This window comes from Lepidochelys kempii, chromosome 3 (assembly GCF_965140265.1).
Source record: "Lepidochelys kempii isolate rLepKem1 chromosome 3, rLepKem1.hap2, whole genome shotgun sequence".
Classification (NCBI taxonomy): Eukaryota; Metazoa; Chordata; order Testudines; family Cheloniidae; genus Lepidochelys; species Lepidochelys kempii.
The window spans coordinates 22,029,546-22,053,941 of NC_133258.1; the positions used below are offsets into that span (position 1 = coordinate 22,029,546).

The 24,396-nt window shown below is 42.4% G+C and overlaps 1 protein-coding gene across 2 annotated transcripts; it reads left to right on the forward strand.

The window, feature by feature from the left end:
• Nucleotides 1–634: 634 nt before the first annotated feature.
• Nucleotides 635–19,623, forward strand: LAPTM4A (lysosomal protein transmembrane 4 alpha). Of its 2 annotated transcripts, XM_073335940.1 has the most exons (8): nt 635–879; nt 10,239–10,359; nt 12,378–12,454; nt 12,544–12,666; nt 13,470–13,565; nt 16,842–16,940; nt 18,818–18,908; nt 19,455–19,623. In XM_073335940.1, exons 1-7 carry the CDS (start codon nt 775–777, stop codon nt 18,890–18,892), a joined length of 696 nt encoding a protein of 231 aa, XP_073192041.1. In that variant the 5' UTR covers nt 635–774; the 3' UTR covers nt 18,893–18,908; nt 19,455–19,623. The 2 variants fall into 2 exon arrangements, with proteins under 2 accessions (XP_073192041.1, XP_073192042.1); XM_073335941.1 differs by having other exon boundaries at nt 10,239–10,329; nt 18,818–19,623.
• Nucleotides 19,624–24,396: the final 4,773 nt, after the last annotated feature.

Genomic DNA, 24,396 nt, shown 5'->3' on the forward strand with positions numbered 1-24,396 from the left:
TCTTTCCACTATCTTTCTGTAAGATTAAATATTTAGACATTTCATCAAATAATGTGATTGACTCTGATAAACATTTACATTAGCAGTTACTTGTTTATTTAATAAAATAAGGAGCTGGGTTTTTTGAAGGAACCACCTTCAGCCTTTTTGGGAGACGGGGATTGGTGCTGCCAGACTCGGGGTGGCATGGCTCCCACGTAGAGAATGCCTGTGTGCACGGAACGGGGCACAGCTGTGTACCCGCGTCCCCTTTGTTGGATCCAGGGGCTGGAGTTAAAGTCACTGCCCCGCCCAGGCGGCTCCGCCCGCCCACTTCCTGGATACCAACAGGACCAGTCACCCTGCATCCCAGCTGCCCTCGCCCCTCCCCCCGCCACAGAGCCCCGCCCCCTGCCGAGGTGAGTTCACCTTATGCAGGTATCCCCTTCCTGCCCTGTTGGGCCCCGCCCCCTCCCAGGCAAGCCCCGCCCCTTCCCTCCGAGCTCCGCTCCTGGTTGCTCTCCAGGAGCGCTGATGAACTTTTCCGGAGGCAGCTGAGCCACATTAGAGATGCTGTGCGACGATTGGCGGAGTCGGCTGCCAATCGCCCGTGGCCGTGGTAACGCCCCGCCCCTCTTCCGCCGCGCCCCCGTTGTTCGCCGTTGATTGGCCAGAGCGGCGGTGAGACGGCGGTGAGACGGCGCTTCTCTTCTCCACAGGAGAGGGGGAAGGGCCTCGTTGATTGAGACAGCGAGCGAGCGTCCCGTGCGAGGAAAAGGCGCTGTTGCCGCCGCTATGACGTTCAAGGGGAGCCGGGCCCGGGGCCGTTTCTACAGCACCCGCTGCTGCGGCTGCTGCCATGTCCGTACCGGTACCATCATCCTGGGGACGTGGTACATGGTAAGAGGCCCCGCACCCCGCGGGGAAAGAAGGGGGCTCCCTCAGCCTTAGCGCGCTTGTGCGATGGAGAGGGGGCGCTCTCCCGGTGTCTCGCACTACGCATGCGTGTGGAGTTCGTCCGTTGCTGGGCCGGCAGGCTACCCGAGGAGTAGGCAGTACAGCGCATGCGTGCCTGGGGCGGGGACGTGGTCGCCCGTGTTGGGCTGCGTGGACGGTGCCTGGTGGCCTGTATGCTGTGGCTAGTCCTTTTGTGAAACTGCGTGAAATCCTCCCCTCCTCCGGCCTTCTTCCGCCCCCCTCCTGCCTCGGGACGGGGCCTGTGTCCTCGCCCCTGCCCCGGCCAGTCGCCGCCCAGCTCTTCCTGCGCGTCTCGCCAGGCTCCGGGCTGGGCGGCGCCCGGCGGGGCCAGAGTCGCGGCGGGCCAGCCGGGCCCTGTTCACGTTCAGGCCCCCCGGCCCCGGGGACTCGCTGCTTGTGCAGGGCCCCGGGTTGCCGCTCCCGCAGAGTGCGGGGGACCCTCCGCCCCCCCCCGCATCGCTTTACCTCACGGGAGGAGGAAAAAGTGGCGCCGCACTTGCTCACTCACCTGAGCCCCTCGTGCTGCTCTCGGAGAGTGACCAGACAGCAGGTGCGAAACATCGGGACGGGGGTAATAGGACCCTATATAAGAGAGACCCAAAAATCGGGACTGTCCCCGTAAAATCTGGTCACCCTACTCTCTGGCCTGTTTCTTAGTGGAGGTGTCCCGGGGCAGGGACTGTTCTCTGTGTCCCCAGCAACTCTGGATACGTTGTCTTACTAAATGATAACCGCGAGACATGACCCACGGGGGGGGGGGGGGGCGGTCTGAGTAGGTGGAGGGTAGGACAGTAAGATTGTGTGGTTGCTTGAATGACTAGGATGTAATATTTGAGAGCATGATGAGATTTTTAAAATGAATGTCTAGAAGCATATAAACCTTGAAGAATTAAGGATTGAGTAGGGCCCTGGAGGAGGGAGTGGATGTTTTGGTGGACAGGATCAGAACGGGAGTTCCAAAAAAGCCAGCGTGAAAATATGCGTAAGTGGGTGAAAGGAAAAGGACATGTAGGGTCACTCTGTGAGCAAACTACCATGAGTGAAGCAAGCATTGGAAACCAGTGAAGGAGACACAAGGGAAAGAGCAGACACATAAGAGACAGCTAAATTGTGAAGGGTTATGAAAGTTATGCCAGAGGTTAAATTTCATCAGGAGGTGATAGGGAGCTAGCAGTATTTTTTTTTTTTTTAAAGAGTGGCTAAAAGATTATAATACCGGACAAGTTAAATGCATTTTGTCATCTTTTGCTATCAAAATGTAAATTTCCCCTCCTCCAACCAGCTAGTGATGCTATTGTCAGTCAGCCACTTGTTAAATTTTCCAGAAAGCACCTTTGTGGTTACTCCATATTGCGCATCATGCTTGGGAGAGGTTTCCAATAAAAAATGCAAAACTAATGCATTATTTTCCTTTGCTGAGATGCTTACAAAAACTTGACAATGGTTTGGCAGTTGGTGTGTTGATATTGTTGACTCTCATGCTGATCAATATTGCCTCATTGTTTTCTTCTATTCCTCTGTCTATTTTCTGTTTTTATGTAGATTTTTTTCATCTGTTTCAACAGATGGTCCATGACTGGTGCCCCTAAATATTAGGGTAATACTGATAAAGCTCTGAAAATAGGTGCAGATTTCAAGAGAAAATGAGGATGAAAAGGCCACCGACAGATCTCTCAGGAACACTGATGAAATCTAGGAGGGGAGGAGGAATAGATGCCAATATTGTCAATTTGCCATTTGTTTGCCCTTCCAAAACAGTCTCTGGTGCTTTTGGTCAGACAGGTAGGACCTCTGCTCTGGATGTGGGTTGGGGGAGGTGAGGCAGTGTCACGAATAAGACAGTGATCTGAAAACGCTACTAAAAGTTAGGGCCGGGGCTTGAGAAACTAGTGTGGAGTGAGTTAAGTAGGGTTATGAAGTAACTAGTCTCCTGGGAGGTGTAATCTGAGTCCTTCACCCAGCTTCTGGGCTGGGGGAGGAAATGGAAAACAGTAGCCCAGAACTGTTGCTCCAGCCTCTATGTCATTGAGGCTGGCATTGCAGGATGGGTGGGAAGAGCAGATAGTGGAAGTGGGTGGGGGGGTCAGAGAGAGTATGAGAGGAAAATTATAAAGAAGCTTGGGGTACTAATACAAAATGTTGAGTGTGCAGAGAGAATGAGGAACTGAAAATATGGGTGGGAGAAAATATACAGACAGAAGGGCTAAAATGGCAGTTCCTGTCAAAATTGCTTCTTGGTGTATCTGTTTCTAGATTTCCTAATTTCCTAGAATTTCTGGATGGTTTTTTGTCATGGGGGGGGGAAGGGGGGCAGTCTGGTTCCACAACTTGGGTCATCAGTGGAGTTTGGACCTTTTCGATCCACATCACCTCTGGCACCTTAGCTAATTGTCATCCTCTGTGTGTACCAGCCACTAGTGTGGGGGCAATCAACATTTTGCTTGTGGGCTTCACAGCTGTTTGACAGCAAAGGAGTGTAGAGAACCATGACTGCTTGGTTCCATTCCAGGTTGTGGAGAGAAGTGTACTGTAGTGCAGTGGTCCTCAAACTTGTTTGATTAGGGTCCCCCTTCTCTGTGTCTGTTAAATTTCTCACACCCACCCCTATGTGAGAACCTCTGCTCTAGTGGTTATAATCCCTTCCTTCTGTCTCAATTCCTGTAAGATGTCCTTCTCTGCTTCTGTCTGTCTTCCCCTGCCCCCTCTTCACCTCCTTTCCTCCCCCCCCACAAGCTCTTGCTTCTTCCCCCTCTACTCCCATCACACCTCAAATTTCCTTGAGGCTTACAAAAAGCACATCCATGCCAATAATGCAACATCTGCAGCTCCAGGCTTTGGAGCAAGGATCCCTGGCATGGAAAACCTTAAATCCAAGCGTTTGATGTGGCAAATTTTAAAGGCAATTGAGGGTCTTGTAATGAAAAGTGTCAGGCAATCTTCATTATAGGTGGTGCTGTCAGATCAAATTATAATAGTTGAGTTGAAATACAAGCTGTTCTTAACTTCTGACATTCTTTGTTCTTCCAGTGTTAAGCTTTGTTTCAGATTTTATACTTCCTCAATGGCTGTAATGAGGAAAACTCTCTCTATTCTGGTAATCTGTCTAGAGACTAGAAGTCACTGTAGGTCAGTGGTCGCCAACCTTTTTATGCACAAGATCACTTTTTAAATTTAAGGGTAACCCAGGATCTACCCTTTTTCAAGGCCCCGCTCCACTCACTGCATCTCCCCTGCCCCTCCCTTGCTCGCTCTCTGCCACCCTCAATCCCTTTCACTGGGCTGGGGCAGGTGGTTGAGGTTCAGGAGGGGGTGTGGGCTCTGGGCTGGGGCTGAGGGGTTTGCAGTGGCGGGGAGCTCTGGGCTGGGGCAGGGAGTTTGAGTGCAGGAGGGAGTATAGGGTGCAGGCTCTGGGAGGAGGCTCAAGGGGTTGGGGTGCAGGCTCCCTCTGGTTGGCAGCGCAGCAGGGCTAAGACAGGCTGCCTGCCTGCCCTGGCTCCATGCTGCTTCCAGAAGGGGTCAGGGTGCCCCTGCAGACCCTGGCGGGGGGAGGGGGACAACATGGCTCTGCGCACTACACGTCTCTGCGGGGGTGCACTGCTCCTCCTCCCCCAGGACCGCAGGGATGTGCTGGCCGCTTCTGGGAGCGGAGCGGGGCCGGGGCAGGCAGGGAGCTTGCCTTAGCAGCAGCACTCTTGCGCCAACAGACTTTTAGGAGTCTGAGATAGCAATCGACTGGGAGAGTCTCCAGGATCGACCAGTCGATCATGATCAACTGGGTTGGTGACCACTATTTTAGGTAGTTTGGGACTTAACCAGTATGGGTATATGTCAAACAAAGGTGATGCCTAAAAGCAGAATAAGTGAATGGTAAACAAATACTCAAAACATTTGCTCTCGGAAGTCTAGTTCTAAAATTTACTGTTTTCTTCACTAGGAAATGGAGCCCAGATCCTCAAAGCTATTTAGGTTCCTAACTTTCATTGAAATCTGTCTAAATTAGAAGCCTAAATACATTTTGAAGATCTGGGCCTGAATTCTCCTACCCACCACCTAGATATTTAACAATGCCCAGGGACTTTCCTGGGAGATTTGTGGTAATTTGAGTTTCAGGATCATTATAGTTCCCTATAAATAACCATTTGTGACAGCTAGGAGGCTTTGCTTTCCTTCCCTTCCCCCCAAATGATCATAAGATGTAGCTTTTAAAGCTGCTCCTTCCCACAGGCTTTCTCAGTGGGCATGCAGCTTCCAGAGACAGGAAACATATATTTATTGTGTTGGTGGGATCAATAAACAGACTAAAAATAATGGCTACTCCCACTGAAACAATGCTATCTCCTTTTGGCAACAAGCTGTGGTGATTCAGTCAGTGATGCAGTTACTACCTGGTTTTTAGGATTCGTCTGAGCCCTCTAGTGAACATCCAGTTGTTTAGTTAAACTTCTCCGCTTCTGAAGGTTCAGTTGCATTCAGTAATGAGCAAATCTTAACAATTTACAAAAATATTTTTTTTTTATTTCAAACATGGGTTTTTTGGTCTGAGATGCAGGGAAATAACTACAAAAAGAAAAGGAGGACTTGTGGCACCTAATGCCCAGATTTGTTAGTCTAAGCTTTCATGAGCTACAACTCACTTCATTGGATGCATGCAGTGGAAAATCTTTTTTTAAGAGGGGAAAATTAGTTTTTAAATAAGGAGAGGTGGAGGGGAGTGCAAGAGGAGTAGAAGTTTCTTTCACTTCCGCCTCATAGGAAAATAAGAACCCTCACTTTTTAACTTAGTTACTTATATTATCATGGGGTAAATCTGATGCTTGGAGGAACCTAAAATTTAGGTCTTTTGATCCATGAAAGTGAAGTACTTGTCTGCTTAGGAACTGGAAACACTGGCCCAAGAGTGAGACCATAGTATCCATTAAGTCGGCATTTGTCAAGGTACCACACTGTCCTTCCTCTTTTAAGTAGAAGGAGAAACTGATACCTCATATCAGTTTGTGGGAACTGCTGCATTTTTAATAGCTTCTGTTATCCACTGGCTTCTGAGTGTAAAAATATAGGTAAGTCATCTTTTTCTTGAGCTATGTATATGTGCAGACTATTTTATTTTGAGACTGGTGGTGGTTCTGAATACATGTACAGAGTGAAATACCACTTTTTAAAAACAAAATGTCTTAAAGTGTTAGGTATGAAATTAATTTGATTTCATCTTAATATAATATAGCTCTGAACACAAAACTGAGCCTCTTTTACTCCTTAGCGAGAATAGGGTAGGGAGGCTGCTGTGCATTCCAAAGTGTTTCCTCAACACCCACAAACTGGGGCAAGGGGGGCAATAATAAAATTGGATGAGGTCATCCTTCAGTTCTATAGATTCCACACGCATGCTGCCTGCAGTAGTCTTCTGGCTCCCTTCCCACCTGACCTAAAAATGTTCAGTTTAATAACCAGGCCTAAAGTGTGTGGACTCCATGGCTGAACATGTTTGTAGTCCAGAACATACAGTGACTCACAGCTATTACAACTCCATCTTAACAGAAGCTACCCTTCTTTCAGATGGGGAGGGTAAGACTGGACTCTTCATTTGGAGACATTCGTGTTCTTTAATTGAAAAGCTTCTGTTGAGCATTGTGTCATTCCCTTATCCCAGTAGATGTAGTTCACCCCCAGTCTGACTTTTTAGGTAACAAGAAAATAGGGCTAGAAATCTAATCTGGGTGTCTCAATTGGCAGTACAAATAGAATCACCACACCAGACTTTTTTTTTATATTTTATTTTTGAGAGATGGGTGGGTTGTGACTTATTAGTCACACAGAGTCCAAAATCCAAATGTCAGTCTTGATCAGAAATAAAATCTGTAAGACTTCATACTCCCCATCTTTGTCACCCTCCTTGCATCAGTTTGGGTGGACAAAATAAAATATAGCTACAGTACTTAGAATGCAGTTAATGAAACCAATGGTAATTTTCACTGAAATATTAGGACTTATCTGACCGCTTGTCCCAGTTGAGTAGTGTTTGGATACTGGAATCATGACTCTACAAACACATTTTGACCTGCTTTTGTAATGACTTCTGAATTCTAATGCACTAGAAATGAGCATTTTGAGTGCAAATCCACTGATTTACTTTAGGTGTTACAACTGAAGTGTTTGTAAAGCTTTGGCTTACAATAGCAGATGATGGAAGCTGAGCTTTAATGCATTATTGTGAAGCTTATTTATACTGCTAACCTAAGTTTTCACTGAATCTTAAATAGTGGCAATGGTTACATGAGCCTTTTAGTTTTGTGAAGGTGGGGTTAAGAAGTTCTCAAAGCCAAAAAGCTAGTTTCCTAGTATATAGATATTCAGAGTGCAGATACCCTGATTATAAATATTATTTATTAAAAATGCCTCTCCATATGAAGGGGTTAGATTGAGTGAGACTACTGACAGTGTTGGCAGCAGTGAGGAGATGATGCTTATCATGGGAAAGTAGAAAAGGTGGGAAATATGAGAGAGCAGTGAGGACACAGATGAACAAAGGAACAGAAAGATGCAAAATAGCAGACTCGTATGATGCAAATGGATAAACTAACCAGCATGTGTACTGCCCCTCCCCCCCCCCCCCAAAACTTAAGCAAATGCATTTTAACTTTCAAAATGTGGGAAATGCACATCTAACTGGTATGAACTGTGGTGTCTAACATTTTAACAAGCAACTTCAGTTTCCTAATGAGCTGTTCTGGTTACAGAAGACTTCTGTAATTGTGCATTAATCTGCTACCATTGCATCAGACTCCGAGAGCTTGACCAGCAAACAAGGGAAAATCCGGTTTAAGTACTTGGAAACTGCAAACCCACGCTTTCCTGGTCCGCCTTTATAAAAATACATCCCAGTGGAGGCAGGTCTTTCTGAATGAGTAATGGGAAATTGTCAATTTTTGTCATCCAAGAAACCGCTTTCAAACTGACTTTTCCTGTTTACATTAGAGATGAATATCAGAAACTATACTCTAACAACTAATTACTAATATCTAATACTGTTGGGTGCTTTTGCAAACTGTCTTACTCTAGAAGAAAAGGAGTACTTCTGGCACCTTAGAGACTAACAAATTTGAGCATAAGCTCTCGTGAGCTACAGCTCACTTCATCGGATGCATTCCACTGAATGCGTCCAATGAAGTGAGCTGTAGCTCACGAAAGCTTATGCTCAAATTTTAGTCTCTAAGGTGCCAGAAGTACTCCTTTTCTTTTTGTGAATACAGACTAACATGGCTGCTACTCTGAAACCTATCTTACTCTAGGCTAATCACAGTGAAACTGGCTTTTTTTCCTTGTACAGTAACTCCTCACTTAAAGTCGGCCCAGTTAACATGGTTTCATTGTTACGTTGCTGATCAATTAGGGAACATGCTCATTTAAAGTTATGCAATGCTCCACTATTATGTTTGGCTACCTGCTTTCTCCACAGCTGGCAGCCTCCCTGCATGTGCCCTCCCCCTCCCCCACGGTGCCGCCCACCCACCAGCAGACCCCACAGATCAACACCTTCCCCCTCCTGCTCATGCCCATGGCAATCAGCTGGCTTGCAGTGTTTAGGAGGGGGGAGAAGCAAGGACGTGGCACGTAGGCTCCCACTCCCTCCCCTACCTCCTGAACACCACAAACCAGCTGATTGCCCTGGACAGGAGGGGGGGTGCCTGCATGCTGAGTCATCACTCCTTCCCCCCTGCCTCTTAAACATGGGCAAGCCAGCTGATTGATTCTCCCCCCTCTGTCCTGCCCAGAGCAAGGACTTGCCATGCAGGCTCCCCCTCCCACCGTGCACCCCACCTTCTGCCTGTGGCAATCAGCTGGCTTGCTGTGTTGGGGAGGAGCGAGGATGCAGCGTGCAAAGTAAAGGGGGAGGGAGAAGAGGCAGGTCAAGGGTGGGCACTTGGGGGAAGGGGTGGATTGGGGGGGCCGAGGGTTGAGTGGTGGTGATCCTGACAGAGAATGCAGCTTCAAAGTGATTAGGGGAGTTGGTCATCTAATGACTTGCTATAAAGAAATTTACCAAAGGGGGTGGGGGGCGCGAAGGAAAGCAAAACAACCATCTCTAGATGTGTTTTTTCAAGTTCAGCAAGAGGAGTGCTGGACAATCCACCCTCTTCCACTCTGACTGCACCACCTCAACCAAACTTCATACTTGGCAATGAGTGTAGTGTTAAATTGCTTGTTTAAAATGTGTATAATGCCTTTTGTCTGGCAAAAAAAAAAAATCCCTGGAACCTAACCCCCATATTTATATTAATTCTTATGGGGAATTGTTAAGCAAATCCAGTTTCCCTTAAAGTCGCATTTTTCAGGAACATAACTCCAATGCTAAGTGAGGAGTTACTGTAGTTAAACAGTATTTATTTGAAACACTTGGACCTAGTAACTCTAAACCAGAATAGTGACTTTAAATGAGAGAGTCAGCCGGCTGCAGCAATACTATAAAGAAAGCAAATGTTATCAAGCATTCGGGCGTACAACCATGAGTATATGAAGTATATCTAATCAAATCTTACTGAATCTTGTGGGGGTAAGACTTCACTTTTTTTAAATTTTTGCTATTTATCCCCTCTCTTGACCTCCTTTATATAGGTTCTGATCCAGTTCCCATTGAAGTTAGTCTTTCTGTTGAGTTACGCGGGAGGTGGATTGGGCCAATAGTATCTTATTTCCCCTCCCCAAAGCCTGCCTCCCTCCACTAAGGCTACTAGCTAGGGTGGAAAAATACTTGTGCTGCTATACCCCCTGCAATTTAAATGAATAGTAGAATGGCTGTAAACTACTCTTGTGCCATATCTAATTGTAACATTGTCAGTTAGGTGCATTAAATAGAAACACCTTTTTAAAAAGTAACTTACGGTGTCATGTTTTATACCTTCTTTTCTTTCCTTGGTTTCACTCTACTCTTTCTAATCAGCTCATGAGATGGATTTCTTCTTCCTTGCATTGTTTCAAAGTTTGTACCCTGCCTCCTTATTTCATCTGAAGTGGGAGGGTGTGGGGAGTCAAAGGCCTCTTCTAAACAAAGTTGCACTGGCTGAAGTTAAGGGGTGACTCTTAAACCAAGACAAGAGTGTCCAACCCAGCTTTTTGTACCAGTTCAAACTGGCTTAAAATAACACCTTCAGTTGACTGTGTGCAGCTTTCTTGTGTAGACTAGGCCAGAGTTGGTTGTGTTCTCATCAGAAAAATGATTTCTGAAGCACACATTACATCTTTATCTGCCATATTATAACTCTAAGTAACTGCAATATCTTTCTCAGGTGGTGAACTTGTTGATGGGCATCTTGCTGACTGTGGAAATGACCCACCCTAATTCAGTGCCAACTGTTGACATACAGTATGAAGTCATTGGTAATTACTATGGTTCAGAGAGAATGGCTGGTATGTGTCTAACTTCAAAGTGCCCAGATTACTACTTAGCAGAAACTAGGGCAAGTGTGCATTCTCCTAGTACATCTTGCATTGCTACTGTGTAATTCATTATTCAAATAAGTCTCATCTGCCAAATGTGTACCTATGCTTATCATAAGTCAGGGGTTACTCTGCTGTGGCTTTAAAAAAATAAAAAAAAATCAGTGTTATGAAAGCCTCTTAAGTAAAACTTACATACTGTGTTTTGACTTCATATCTCTCTCAACATATTAGACACTTGAAAGCAAATCTGTGGGGTAGATTCTGCTGTTTTCTCTACCACTTTGTAGGTTGGCAGATACCTGTAGTCTCCAATTAGACATTTGCTATCCTTGTCTTTATTTTCTACCTACCAGTAACTTTAATTTGATTAAATTACATTGGAAACCAAATTGGCTGTCTCTTTTCCTGAACGTTGATTTACCTTATTCCAGAAAGATCTGGATCGTCAAAGACTTCATGGCTCTTTTTTCAGAAGCCAGCTTTAGCTATTGTGCATGAGTCTGAATAACTTATGTAAGAACAAAATGTACTGAAAATAGAAAACTTCAATAGCTTTGAATGCTAAGAACACTTAAAGAAGATGCAGGACAGATTCACTAAAGTCATCTTGACACAATCAAAGAACTAATAAGAATGAAATGGTACACAGGGAAAACTATTAAAAGAGAATTCATAGCAGAAATAGTTTGATACTCTAAAAATTTGTTTTAGAATCACAAAGAAAAATAAATGGTGTGTGTCTAATCTGAAGATGCAATCATTTGAGCCAGTAGCAAAGCTTATGGTTTAATGATTGCACCTTTGTAGGTATTTGACTTCATCATTTGCTTAACTGTGTAACATTATATAATCCAGTATTGGGTATATAGAGTTGTGTGGTGGTTTTTAATGTACCAGATGCCTTACAAAAACAAGCAAGTCAGAGTCCTTGTCCCAAAGTTTATAATATGAATTCAAGATGATACAAAAAGTGAGGCTCAAGAACAGATGGAAGGGATTGTGGGATGGAAGAGTAAAGATGAGGGTGACTATAAAACCACATGGTTAGTCAGTTATATAGTCTGATGGTTCCATAACTTGTAAGCTTTCTTCCCCCCCTCCCCACTAATAAAAAAAATTGCTGGAAAGATGGCAATGTGTTTGGATTGGAATGAGGTGAGGCCGATGTAGTGGATGAGGTAGTATCATGAGTATAAACCTGGGAGTCAAAACTCTTGATCTGACCTGTTATGGGCTTACTTTCTGAGGTGCTGAGCACCTGGAATTTCCATGTGAAGTCATGTAAGGACCCCTTGTCTTCTATGGGAAGTATAGCTCAACACTTCAGAAAAATAAGGCTATTAATCTTTCTGTTGCAGTTTCCTTAAACTGGGTCAAATCAGTTTCTGTCTCTGATCAAAATAAGGAATTATTTATGTGACCAATAAAAGGATGAACATAATGTAGTTTGCAGATGGCAATTGTATGTCCTCAATTTACATGACACAAAAGAAGACTCTTCATTATTCAGACCCCCATTAATAGCCTGAATACTACCACCATGTGGCTTTCGTTTGAATTTAAGCCTCTTCTGCTACTTAAATAGCAATACCTTCTACAGAGGATGGCATTATGCTCTGTTAAAGAGCAATTTGGTTTCAATGGCTACTGATTTATGAGATCAAGTAACTTAAAGCTATAGGTATGGTGGAAGTTGTCCTATTTTCATATGAGCAATTACTGTTGTGGATTGGTTTAATAAAACCAAATTAACTGTTTGGGTGAATGGTATGGAAGGTACTATAATACAGACTGCTGTTGCTTATTTGTAATGTAGCTATGAGTGCAAAAACAAAGTGAAAACAGTTGGATAAACTGATTATGGGGTGTGGCTAGTCAACAGGTAGATTTTGTGTGCTCAAATTGGAAATACTGAAATTATAAGCCTGTTAGATACCAAAACTATGAAGTGGTGTGTTAACTTTTGTTTCCCATTTTTAATTCAGAAAATGCTTGTGTTCTCTTCGCCATCTCACTCCTCCTGTTCACAATAAGTGCAATGATGGTGTATGGAGCGATTGCTGTAAGTATATTATGGCATTCAGTTCTAAACTTGGCTAATGTGACTTTCAGATTAACAAACTCCTTTTTTTTTCTTTTTCCCCCCCCCAGCACCGAGTGGGCTGGCTCATTCCATTCTTCTGTTACCAGCTCTTTAACTTTGTCCTCAGTTGCCTGGTTGCCATCAGTTCTCTTACTTACATGCCAAGAATCAAAGACTATCTGGATGAGTTAGTAAGTGTCTGGTTAATTAGGTTAATTTACAGGTGACAATCTTGGTTTTCATAAGGGGGAGTGTGGTCTGTGGTTGGTGTTTTTTTTTTTTAATACACTAAAGCATTTGACATTCCAGTCCAAGAAAGGCTCAGTCCCCTTCAGGTATTAAATAGAGCACAAAGCTAATGACAAGCTAGATTTGGTAGGTGGCATAGACTCAAATGACTTAAATCATTAACTCCCTCAGGTCAGTTTTTAGATGTATACAAGTGTATGCTTAACTTAATATAATGGTTCCACTCAAATACAGGTCTGGCCTGGGAACTGGAATTCCGGATCCAAAGAATTTGGCCTCTGTTATTTGTAGGAGATTAGGGGTGGGGGACACCTGCTTTCCACCCTCAACTTGCAGGCCAGCCTGGCACAAGATCATTCTGACCTAGTTGGCATAAACTTGCATAAGTTTTCCTTCTGCACTCTTCCTGAGTGGGATTGTGGGTTCAGTAGCTGCTTTTGAAGGTGGTCCATGGTGAATTGTTGCCATGGGATTGAGGGAAGGACTTGGTGGTGATTTGAAAGCACAAGACCTCTCTGCAGCTGACCCTTTCTCTGGTGGTTCCCCTGCAGACTCACTTCAGGGTTGAGGTGGGACAAATTATCCCTAGAGGAAGAGAGTGAGAACTTGAGACATTTCCTAGCTCTTTCACATAAATAATCCATGAAGGGGAGATTTGGGCCCTCCGTTTGAGCTAATCATCAGTGTGAATATAGCTTCAGATTTTGACACTGATATGTTTGTTTTTTTTCTCCTTTTTAACTAGCCAGATTTGCCTTACAAAGATGACCTCCTTGCACTTGACTCCAGCTGTCTTTTGTTCGTTGTCCTGGTGTTTTTTGCCTTATTTATCATCTTAAAGGTAAACTAGATACTTTATATTATTTAAATAACAAATGTTACTTTTCAAAAGTTTGTGTATTGCAGTGTCACTCATACGTAGTTCCAAACTATTCATAATTTGGATTAAGCATCTTGCATTATATTTTGAGGGTTTTTAAATTGGAGGATGACTTCAGTTTCATATTTGGCACAGTGAAGTTGATACCTAAACTTCTTTAATTGCTGTGCTTATTGGGAATAGGGCAGTAGAAAGAGCAGGTTTTTGTGTAGTAGGGGGTAGAAATAAACCTTCAAGTGCTGTCTTTAAATTTGCATCCGTATGCAGTAAAGCTCACAAGGAAGTGGTATTAGACAAAGCACTTTATGCGTGATCTTTGTTTTTAAACTTTACACAAGTGGGGAAAAATTGCTAGTTAATATTGTATATCACATTCTGAATTTCTTTTCTAGTGTGTTCCTGAATTTGATTGGACCTTCTCTATTCCCTCCCAGCCCCTGTACCCATATATAAAGGGGTGGTGATGTGAGTGGGGGAGATGCATGTAGTTTTTTTAAATGCCCCAGTGTGTTTAAGAAAGAAACTGAATTAAGGCTTTATGCTATAAAGGAATACTTCTGTGGCTGGTATATCTAAAACTAGAGCTGCCAGTTCATAGTCATGTGCTCTTCATGGCTGCTTTTTGTGAGCAGAAGATAATGGATCTCTATATATTTATGGACATGTACGCTTTATGACCCTGCCTAGCTACAAGAACAAGCTAGTCAGAGTAGAGGGGAGAGTAGGGCATGCATGTGTTCGCACCAGCTGATCAAACCCAGTCACCAGCTATGACTTTCTGTTGCAGTCCTTACTTTGGAACAAGGGTGCAACCATGTCTTAAAATCATTGAGTGGTGTGGAAAGGGTGGAACCAGAATGAACAAAATTAGTCTCTGGAAGTCTTCTGGAAAAAAATTGAAATAGCAAATGCAAATTTTTCCTTAATATTTTTTAGAGTCTTCTTTGAAACTCTATACAGTAGAACCTCAGTTACTAACACCTTGGAATGGAGGTCGTTCATAACTCTGAACAATGTTCTGGTTCTTTCAGAAGTTTACAACTGAACATTGACTTAATACTGCTTTGAAATTTTACTATGCAGCAGGAAAAACGCTGCTTTTAACCATCTTAATTTAAATGAAACAAGAACACATTTTCCTTACTTTAGCAAATCTTTTTTAAACTTTCCCTTTATTTTTTAGTAGTTTACAATTTAACATAGTACTGTATATTTGCTTTATTTTTCTTTGTCTCTGCTGCCTGATGTGTACTTCCAAATGAGGTATGTGGCTGACCGGTCGGTTCGTAACTCTGAGATTCTGCTGTATTAGAGTAACTTGCAAGTGAAGCTTTTTTGAACAGAACAAAACAGATGTACATACCAACAGCAGGGCCTTAAACACTTGCCATGTGTGCATGAATGTAAATCTCAGTAAGCTTCAACAGGGTATGCGTTGGTAGGCTATTGGGCCATAACTTCACTAAACTGTCTGTCATTTTGCCTTCAGCCACCTGAACAGTGCACAAATAACTACATAATTCAAACTTGGAGTAGGTTCTTTCTATTAGAATATAACTCATTAATTTCAAATGTTACTATTTCTACTATGGTAGCCCTTTGGAGCCCGAAACATAGATTACTATCAGGCGCTGTACTAATGCCAAACAAAAGGACAGTCCCTGCTCCAAGGTGCTTACAATCCAAGTCTGAATAAAATAAAGTTAAACTTTTTTATTTGTTTTGTATAAGTGGTGATTGAGCCACACACTTGTACTAAAAGGGCATCAGGTTTCCTGGAGATAAGAGAAGACAGGCTGTTAAAGCTGCTGATGTGTGGGTTTTTTATTTTGATTTTTCCTCTTCCCCTCAAGTTCTTAAACAGTATTGAGAGCCTAAAAGCAACTCCCAATTTAGGTCCCTAACAAAACTAGGTTCAAATCTATCCCTCTACATTTTGCAGTGGTGTTGCTGCTCTGGGATAGGGAGAGTGGTGGCTTCCTTTTTATTTAGACATTTTTGGTGCCCCTTCTCTCTGCCTCCTTCACCCATGGGACCTACTTCCTAGACTCCAATCCCTGACAGAATAATTTCTCTTCTCCTTGGCCTTTCACAGCATTGCTTCTTTTAGCCCCCTGTCTGGGCACTTAAGTCATCCCTTTCTCAGCCCCAAACCCTTAATCTCTGCTCTTTCATCTCCCAGCACTCTAGGATGCCAGGATTCTCTACAGTCTCATCTCTGCCTCCTTCCATCACATGGTTTTGGGGGTGAGGGGGAGGTGAGAAAAATAATAAACCCACCAAAACTACTAAATGTTAATATTCAGGCTTTGTATACTCTCCCACAGGTCAGGAACCAGTGTTCCCTCTAATTTTTCCCACCCATCTGCAGAATGAATTTTATGTGCACCAATATGGAGGTGATCTGAGATCACCTCAATATTAGTGCACATCACAAAATCCATGTGGTTGGGTGGGGCCAAAGGGTTTGGAGAGTGAGTGAGTGGTGGGTGTGGGGGGAGGGAGAAGGGCTCAGGGTTGGGACAGAGGGTTGGGGTGAACAGGGTGAGGGTTCCAGCTGGGGTTGTGGGCTCTGGGGAATGAGGAGCCTGGGGTGCAGTGGGGCTCCCCAGGGCTACAGTGGGGAGAGGGACTCCCTTCCAGCTCTCTGAAGCAGCACCTGGACTGGGGGGTGGAAGAGGTGTCTCTCCCCTGGGCCACAGTAGGTTTGGGGCTAGGGGAGGGGTGCCTGTCCATTGGCCACAGCAGGTCCGGGGCTTGGGGAGAGTCATCTCTCCCCAATACAGCCCTGAGTGCCTGCATGGCATTTAATAGGCAGCTGCACGGCCATGCAGTTTAGAGGGAGCTTAGTCAGGGACCCAGTGAAGGAATTATCTGTGAGGTCCTTTTTACTACAGTGTTGCTCTTCCATGTTCTCCAATCCCTGAGTTGGTGTGTTACAACCAGGTGAAGGGGAGTAAAATGGTTCTCTGATGTGCTGGAGATGTTTGTTCTCTAGAGATGTGTGAGCTACATGTCGAGCATATACTGAAATTTTGGTGGTTTTTGTTCATTAAGAAAGTGATTTGGGTGGGGACATTTAATGTACAAGGCCAGCTGGTTAAATACCTTGGGCCATATTTACTGCTGAGGGTAAAAAACTCCAGTGACCTCAAGAAGTTTGCAACTGCTTCTGTCAGCTGATTTTTTTTAAAGCAAATTGATTTTATTTATTAAAATATAACTCTCATCTCTCAGGCTTATCTAATTAACTGTGTATGGAACTGCTATAAATACATCAGCAACAGAAACTTGCCTGAGATAGCCGTGTACCCTGCATTTGAAGCTCCTCCACAGGTAAAGTCTCTTCCTTAGACAAAGGAACAAATTGCCAGTTATTTTTAAAATTGATTTGATGTCCGTATGTACTTCTAAAATTAAACAATGTTATCCCCTCAAGAGAACCAGTTTGAGTTATAGCTGCATTGGCTTCTGTCTGAGCCCTCATGGATGGTACATGAAAGAAATGAGTCAAATCGGGGAATGGAGTAATATACAGGCCTCTGCAAATGAGAATATTCCTCAGATGAAAGATGCGTTTGGAACTCTAATTTCACATTTCTGTGAGGCTGTTGGACAATGCATCACGCATTTAATTTTCTGATCATAGGTCAGAAGATGTCAATCTGGAGGCATCAGATTTTATTTAAATTTCTGTAGAATTTTTATGACTCTGCCTCAACTGCTCAGGGAAAACAAAGGACCACTGTTGAATGGCAGCTGTTTCAGGACTTCCAGAAGGCCTGCAGCACCTGATCTTTTTGAAAAATGTCAATAGTACAGCAGAGCTTCCTCTGCTTTTTCCTGGGCATACAAGGATAGCATTAGTTTCTAGATGGTGGGGCTTCTACCCCCTGTCCATCAACTAGATTCCATTTGGTTTAATTCTTTGGATTAGTAGATATGGGACTTCAGAGCACTACGATCCAGGTGCACTAGCTGTCCGATAACAGATCATTGTCTCTTCAGTGCTGGCCAGAAGTTCTGTCTCTCAGTTCCAGTATGCACCATTAGAAACAAATGGAGTAATATAGGCACTAACTGTGGAAAACTGAGAGGATGCTGGAGCTGAGGGGAGAAACGCTCATCTGGTTACATCAGTTTCCATATCAAGGTGCTGTCTCTGTCTCTGTACGTACATGAACCCCACCACCATAGTACCTGAACATCTGAATGACGCTCCTGTGGAAGTGTGATCATTAGATCTAGTAGAGAAATAATTTAGGATTATTGGGAGCAGCAAATAAAATTAGTTAACATATATTATAGCTCTAGTTACAGTGCGTACTGTATGACTCAGCAGCAGTACCAGTGGTTCTCCAGACTTCTAGTTCCATGAACTAGTTCATAAGAGAGAACCCATATCAGGACCCAAACCTCAGTCCCTGTGATTTGGTTATCAGAACGTTTTTGTTCTGTGGGCCACCTATGAGAGCTCTGGGGCACACTGTTCCTATAGTTCAGGAACCACTATCCCATAAACCTAGTAGCAGCATTTCATTAGCTTTGCAAGACTGGATGCTGCTAGTGACCACTGGAGAAGATAGTGGCATGAAATTTATGTGAGCATAGAGGGTGATGTGAATTCAGTTCACCAAAGTGAACATACTTTCAGAGTCTAGAATGCAGTAGTTTCAGACAGTCAGTTGGTATTTCAAAGCCAAGAATGCAGATCTACAACACCAAGCTGTTTGTTAGTTATCTTTATTTTGCGCTTCTGGTGCACGCACGTACATGCGCGCACACCCCCCCAGGAAATCCTCCCCCAAAGTGGATCTAGCCTACATGGGTTTTTTTTAGCAGAGAAACAATTGAACATAATTATCAAACACTCACAGAATTGGAAAATCTTATGTCAATTTATATTGACAAATGTCTTTTCAACAACTTTTAATTTAAAATTCCAGTTTCTTGACCTTTTTTCTTGGGAGGATGGGAGGTGAAATTGTTTCCCTGCTAGCTCCTTTACTGCTTACTAGAAAAGGATAAAAATGGAATAGAGGTAGTGGCTGAGATTTAGATTCAGCTGAAGAATAAGCTGCTTTTGGTGCTTCTGGCATTACATTTGCTGGGAGTTTCACTCTAAAATCTGTCTGCAATAGAGAATCAAGTTGATATGGCCTCTCCTAAAAGCCTCTGCAATCTCAATTAACCTCACTGTTTTGTTTTTTTAGTATGTCCTGCCAACCTATGAAATGGCAGTGAAGATGCCCGAGAAGGAACCCCCACCTCCTTACATACCTGCCTGAAGCAACTGTACTTAACGTTAGTTAACATCTGTACCAACTTCTTGGGTTTTTGTCCTTTTAATCTTGCAAAATTGCTTAAATATTCAGGGCTTTAGGAGCAAATCTTTCTGTTAAAAGATGTCTGATATAACTCTACTAAGCAAAACACATCTGGCAGTAACTTTTTTCCTGTTTGCTTTAGTTTCTGTTCTCTTTAATGGTCTTAAACATGTTTGTTGCCTTAGGGTCTTGTACTGCAAACATTAGAACTACGTGAGTGAAGTAGTTCATGTGACATCAACTGAACAACTTACATGAGTAAAGTTAGCCACAGGCATACATGTCTGCAGGTCAGGCCCTTAATTTGTAGAGTACTTTTTTTGTACAGTAGTTCATAAAGACAATCTGATCTACCAGCAAAATGGGTGTTTTGCCTTTCTTTAATCATTGGGGGGGTGGGGGAAGAGGTTGGGAGGGAGGTTTGAATGTGGTGTGTGTGTATATATATATTTTTTACTTTGCACTTTTCTCACACTATCTTACCTTATTGTTTTTGTTATCTATTGCCTTGAAACATTTTCAGGAAGAGTGAAGTTGGCACTAACATTTGAAGTTTTACAACATGCTGTGAATGCAAGAAAAATGCACACAGAAATTACTTAAATGTGGGAGATGATGGCTGCATGCTTCTAATCTGTATATTTTCTCTATTTGTGATAAATGATACTTTAATAAATCTTTTAAGAAACGTTGACTAGTAGTCTTGACTGTGTGAGGTGGCATGGAGAGGAATTCCCAAACACATTGTTTACTGATTTGGTAATGATCTAAGGAAACTTTGTATTATGTGCTCACTTGTAGGAGGGGGAACTTTTTTTAAAACAAAAAACATGTCACATGGCTTAGGAGAAAGAGGAGACATTAGTCAAAAGAACAAAATGACCATGTAATAGAACTTAAGTTCTCCAAAATCTCAACCTTCTGTATCTAGGAAAATGTGTGATCTTTCCAGTAAGCTGAAATGTAGAATAAGGGGATATGCTGCCCCTGCTTAAAAAAAATTCCTCACAGCACTTTGAATTTATGGTTTCACCCTTCCTCCCCTACCTCCTCCTTCTCTGAGAAGGATACAAAGTTTGAGATTCCCTGTCATATCCAAGATTGCACAACTTTGCCTTTGCCTCCATCTTGGCTCTCATTGCCTCCCATTCCTCCTAATTTATACCCCTGCTTTCCCAAGTATGGCTAGATGTTTTAATTGCAGCTAGTCCTCTTGGTTTTAGTGGCCTGGGTGGGACCTAACTAATGTACACAAACTCCCAAAAGGGAAACTGGTGGTACTGAGGGCACTCATGTTCCAAGCTTATGTTAGAACTGATAGAGCAAGCATGACAGCAGATGTCCAGTTTTGAGCCCTCATATCAACATCTTGCATCTGTCCCAACTCTGCCAAGTTAGTAGCAGTTACAGGACACCTATCTTTTCTTCGTTATTCTTCTGGGCCCCTCTGGATGTTGTGACTAAATATCCCCCAGTCTGTCTAATGAACAACTTTGTTTCAATTCACCTTACACCTTTTTCCTTTGGGAAAGGTGATGGGGTATCAAAGGATTTCTGATGGAAGTATTTTTCTTTTTGTTATGCAAAGATTTATTAAACACTTCACAAATGTGAGGAGAGAAGTGAAGGCTCCAGTTCTGGGGTATAGTAAACTGTTACTTGGATAAACATCCTCAAAATCCTGTGGGGCTTTTATTTTTTGGAGGATCAATCAGAAGAGTGGGCAGGAGAGCAAAAGCAACAAATCTAAGACTTATATGGTAACTAATTTATAGGGATAAACTAGGCTTTCTGTTAACCAAAGTTTCTGGAACAGAATGAAAACACCCACCAAGGATATCAGGGTGGACATACACAGTTCTCCAACAAAATTCACAGCTGCTTTTTTTGTAAGGTCTAATTTGAAATCCCTCCCCCACCTAGGAAAGTGCATGGGACTCAATGTAGCTATTTTTAGCAGGATGCAGTACTGGGATTTGAACTAGTGGTTCCAGGGAATCTAGGTATTTCAATTATAAGGCTAATATCACTAAATCTATTTGGGGTAAAGCTGTTGTAGTATGTCCTTCAGAAACCTGGCAATATATCTCTCTGGTAATATTGTACAAAAGAACATGGCTAAGCTTATGAATAAGCTTTATTGCAAATAGCTAATGTTTTCTTTCAGGGTTACTAGTAAAACTTACAGCTTGCACCTTTGACTTGACTGTGTAGCAATGATCACCATTTCCATTGAAATAAAGTGCTCAGCTCAGCACTTCACAGGACCAGATTCTACCTCTGTAAAGAGAACCAGGTTCTGAGGTAAACTGGGTACCTCAGGTGTTGTAGACTTTGTAAAGTGCTTTGAGATCTCCAGATACGATGATGTAGTAGTAAGTTGTTCAAACCTTTTTATCCCTCTGGTCTAGAAAGGAGGATTATTATTTTTTAAAAATGCAGTTGAGAAGGTATGTAAATTGAGCTTGATAGAACTCTAGCTGCTAATTTATGTTGCCCTTAATCAACCAGACTAGATGTGTCCAAGAAGTTGCAAGTGTATCAGTACAAGCAGGAGCTTGTCTAGAACTACTATTTGTGTCACTTGAAAGCAATTGTTCTTTTTATTGTGCTTAGTCATTTTAATTTGCACATCTGATGACAGTTGCTTTGGTATTATTGACCGCTTACTTGTCAAAGACCTCCAGGAATGCCTTGGTCTTAGTAATAAAACTGGTGTCCCATGCAGAGGTGCTAGGATATGGTCACAGCAACCATGCTATATAAGGATAATTTAAAAAGAGATCAGCTGTATTTCAGTATGTACTATAAGCTGTACAGTGTGTCAGTTTTCCAGTAACTTTTTTATTCCCTATTTAAAAGTAAATACAGGAAAAAATAAAAACATCCATCTTGTACTGGATATATAATGTACCAAATCATATAAAACCATGAAATGACTCGATGTAGAGAATTTAATGCCTCGGGCATCTGTCCATTAAATGGGACTATTAAAAGTTACTATATCCAAAAGTGAATTTAAGATCAGCACACTAATGTTGAAAGCTTTTCTCTTCTGTTTCAGACAGTATTTATATTAAGAACTGATGTTGCTGACTCATTAATAAAAATGAGCCTGGAAAAACATCTAAAGTCAGTGAGACACACTCTTTGATTCACAGTCATGGAAGAAGATATGAATTGTATTTAGCACAAAATCATCCAAAATATGTAAATTTTTAAAATGCCTGTCTTCAAGAAACACTGGATTTTTTTTAAATTAAAGATTTCCCCCCCCCCACACTTTTTATAGCAGCAAAATATAAATCTAAAAACATAGTCAATTTTAATGCTGTTAAAACATTAACCATAGTGTCAACAATACACTGCTGTTCAGGGTCTGATATGGCTTAATGACTATTTAAGTATTTATCCATTGTGGAATAGTTGTTAGACCAGACAGATGGAGAGAGAATGTAACTCTGTAAGCCAGTGTTAGGGCATCCTGGGAGGTGGGAGATCTTGGGTCCAGTGCCTGTACTTCAATCACTCTTAGTTGGTTCATACTGGAACAGCTTCAACTGGAGATTGAGGGAGCACCCAGAGCAGAATACCCCAGAGCTCTATGCTTAGGGCAACCTCCTGAGAGGTGGGAGTTCCCCTGCTGGAATTTTAATATTTTAAACTAATATGAGAAACTACCAAACAATTTAACCATAACTTCCTTTACTGAAGCCAAAGGCCAAATGGTACTTTCACAATTGCTCTAAACATGCCTAAATAATAAGCAATTTACTGCATCCAAATGTACATTTGATCAAGATACTTACAAAGGGCTATTCCCAGGGGTGCTTAGACCCATATTGGTCACCTCCAACATGGTCAGCCAGGTATTAGCAATGAACCCTTCAAGAGTTTACTTTTTTTATACCCTTTAACAAACAAGCAATGTCTCTGCCAATTACTAACTTGAACTAAAAAAAAAAAAAATTTTTAGACTATTCACCCTTATTTTCAGCCTTAATCCAATTAAGATTTACAACCTCCTTTTCCCCAAGGCCTTTCCTCACCTCCTTGGTGCTCAACTTTTTTTTTTAATTGCACCTAGACTTTAACACTGATGCATGGGTTGGGAAGCCCTATGTTGGCTCATTTTTAAGACGGATTCTTTGTCTTTAAAGCCATCTGCAGTCACCCCTATTGGTCGGAGGCTTTCTTTTTAGAAACTTTCCCTTATCTTATTCTTTGAACCAGACAGCCTCCCTACTTCATTCCTTCTCACCATATAACCTTTACCTTCGATTTCCTTGTTGGGGCCTTTCTTTACAACACACTTTTCTTAGTTTAAATGTGGTTAATTCCAATTCCATATTTACCCTACTCCCCTTGTTCAAATCCTTTCTCTTTGTCTGGCAGAAACTGAGCAATTGAACCTGGGTCTCCCACATCCCGTGCAAGTGCATTAACCACTGTGCTAAAAGTTACAAAGTAGGTAGGGCTACTTCCTCTTCTTGTGGTCAGATTCTGAATGGGAGCCAGTAGGTGGCCTCTGAGCATGCCTACCAGATCAGGTCCTGCATGAGACTCAAGCAGACACATGCCTATCTTCCTCTGGTTTGTGAATCACTCTGGGGCTTAGGCAAGAGATAAGTGTCCAGATGTCTATAGGGAGGCAGCAGTGCACATGCCCAGAGGCAGAAACTTAAGTGCTGAGGGAGCTTTTACCCTGAAAATGTAGGTGCTAAGTGAATTTAGGTGCTTACCAGGTTTGGCAGGAGTTTTGTGGATCACAATGGAGCCAAAATGGGGGACTTGGACACCTAAATATGAGGTTTAGATGTCTAAGTACCTTTTGTGGATCTGGGCCCAAGTGTACAATGAAGTGAGACTATCTTACATCTAATTAACTTTGCTTACATCCCTGTGTAGCCTCCATTTACACATACTTTAGATTTATAGGATCAGAAGTATGCCCTTGTATTCACATACATTGCTGTGCATAATTTAAATTTATTATACACTAACAAGAAGTTAGTATTTCCTTTTAACATATAGATGCTTGCATTTGAGGAAAACCCCTCAGGGCATCATATATTTGGTAGTAGAAAAACAAATGTTACAATATAAGAAATAACACTCTTATTTTTATTTAAAATTGAGCATTTCAGCATGTTCAACTAAAGAATGTAACTAACTGAACTTTCCTAACCTTAGAATTCTGAATAAAGATGGTGCCTCTTGCTATGGAATGATTTAATTATATATAATTATTCACTCTTTGTTAAACCTATTTTTTTGTGATTTTTAATTTTTGTATTTTTGACTTAAAAAAAAAAAATCCCAAAAGCCTAACAACCTTTATAAGTATATGGCCTCTTTCAGTTTTGTGACCGGTTCAACAATTCAGCTTCATTTTAGTTTTTTCATAAGAAAGTGCCTGAAATCTGAAAATGCCTTAGTGTAAACACTGGGGCCAAATTCTGCTT

Excerpts from the sequence above, each read along its gene's own strand:
- LAPTM4A (XM_073335940.1), top strand. The coding sequence starts at position 775 with ATGACGTTCAAGGGGAGCCGGGCCCGGGGCCGTTTCTACAGCACCCGC. Across the intron at positions 880-10,238 it reads TCCTGGGGACGTGGTACATG|GTGGTGAACTTGTTGATGGG; the intron begins GTAAGAGGCCCC and ends TATCTTTCTCAG. Across the intron at positions 12,455-12,543 it reads TGGTGTATGGAGCGATTGCT|CACCGAGTGGGCTGGCTCAT; the intron begins GTAAGTATATTA and ends TCCCCCCCCCAG.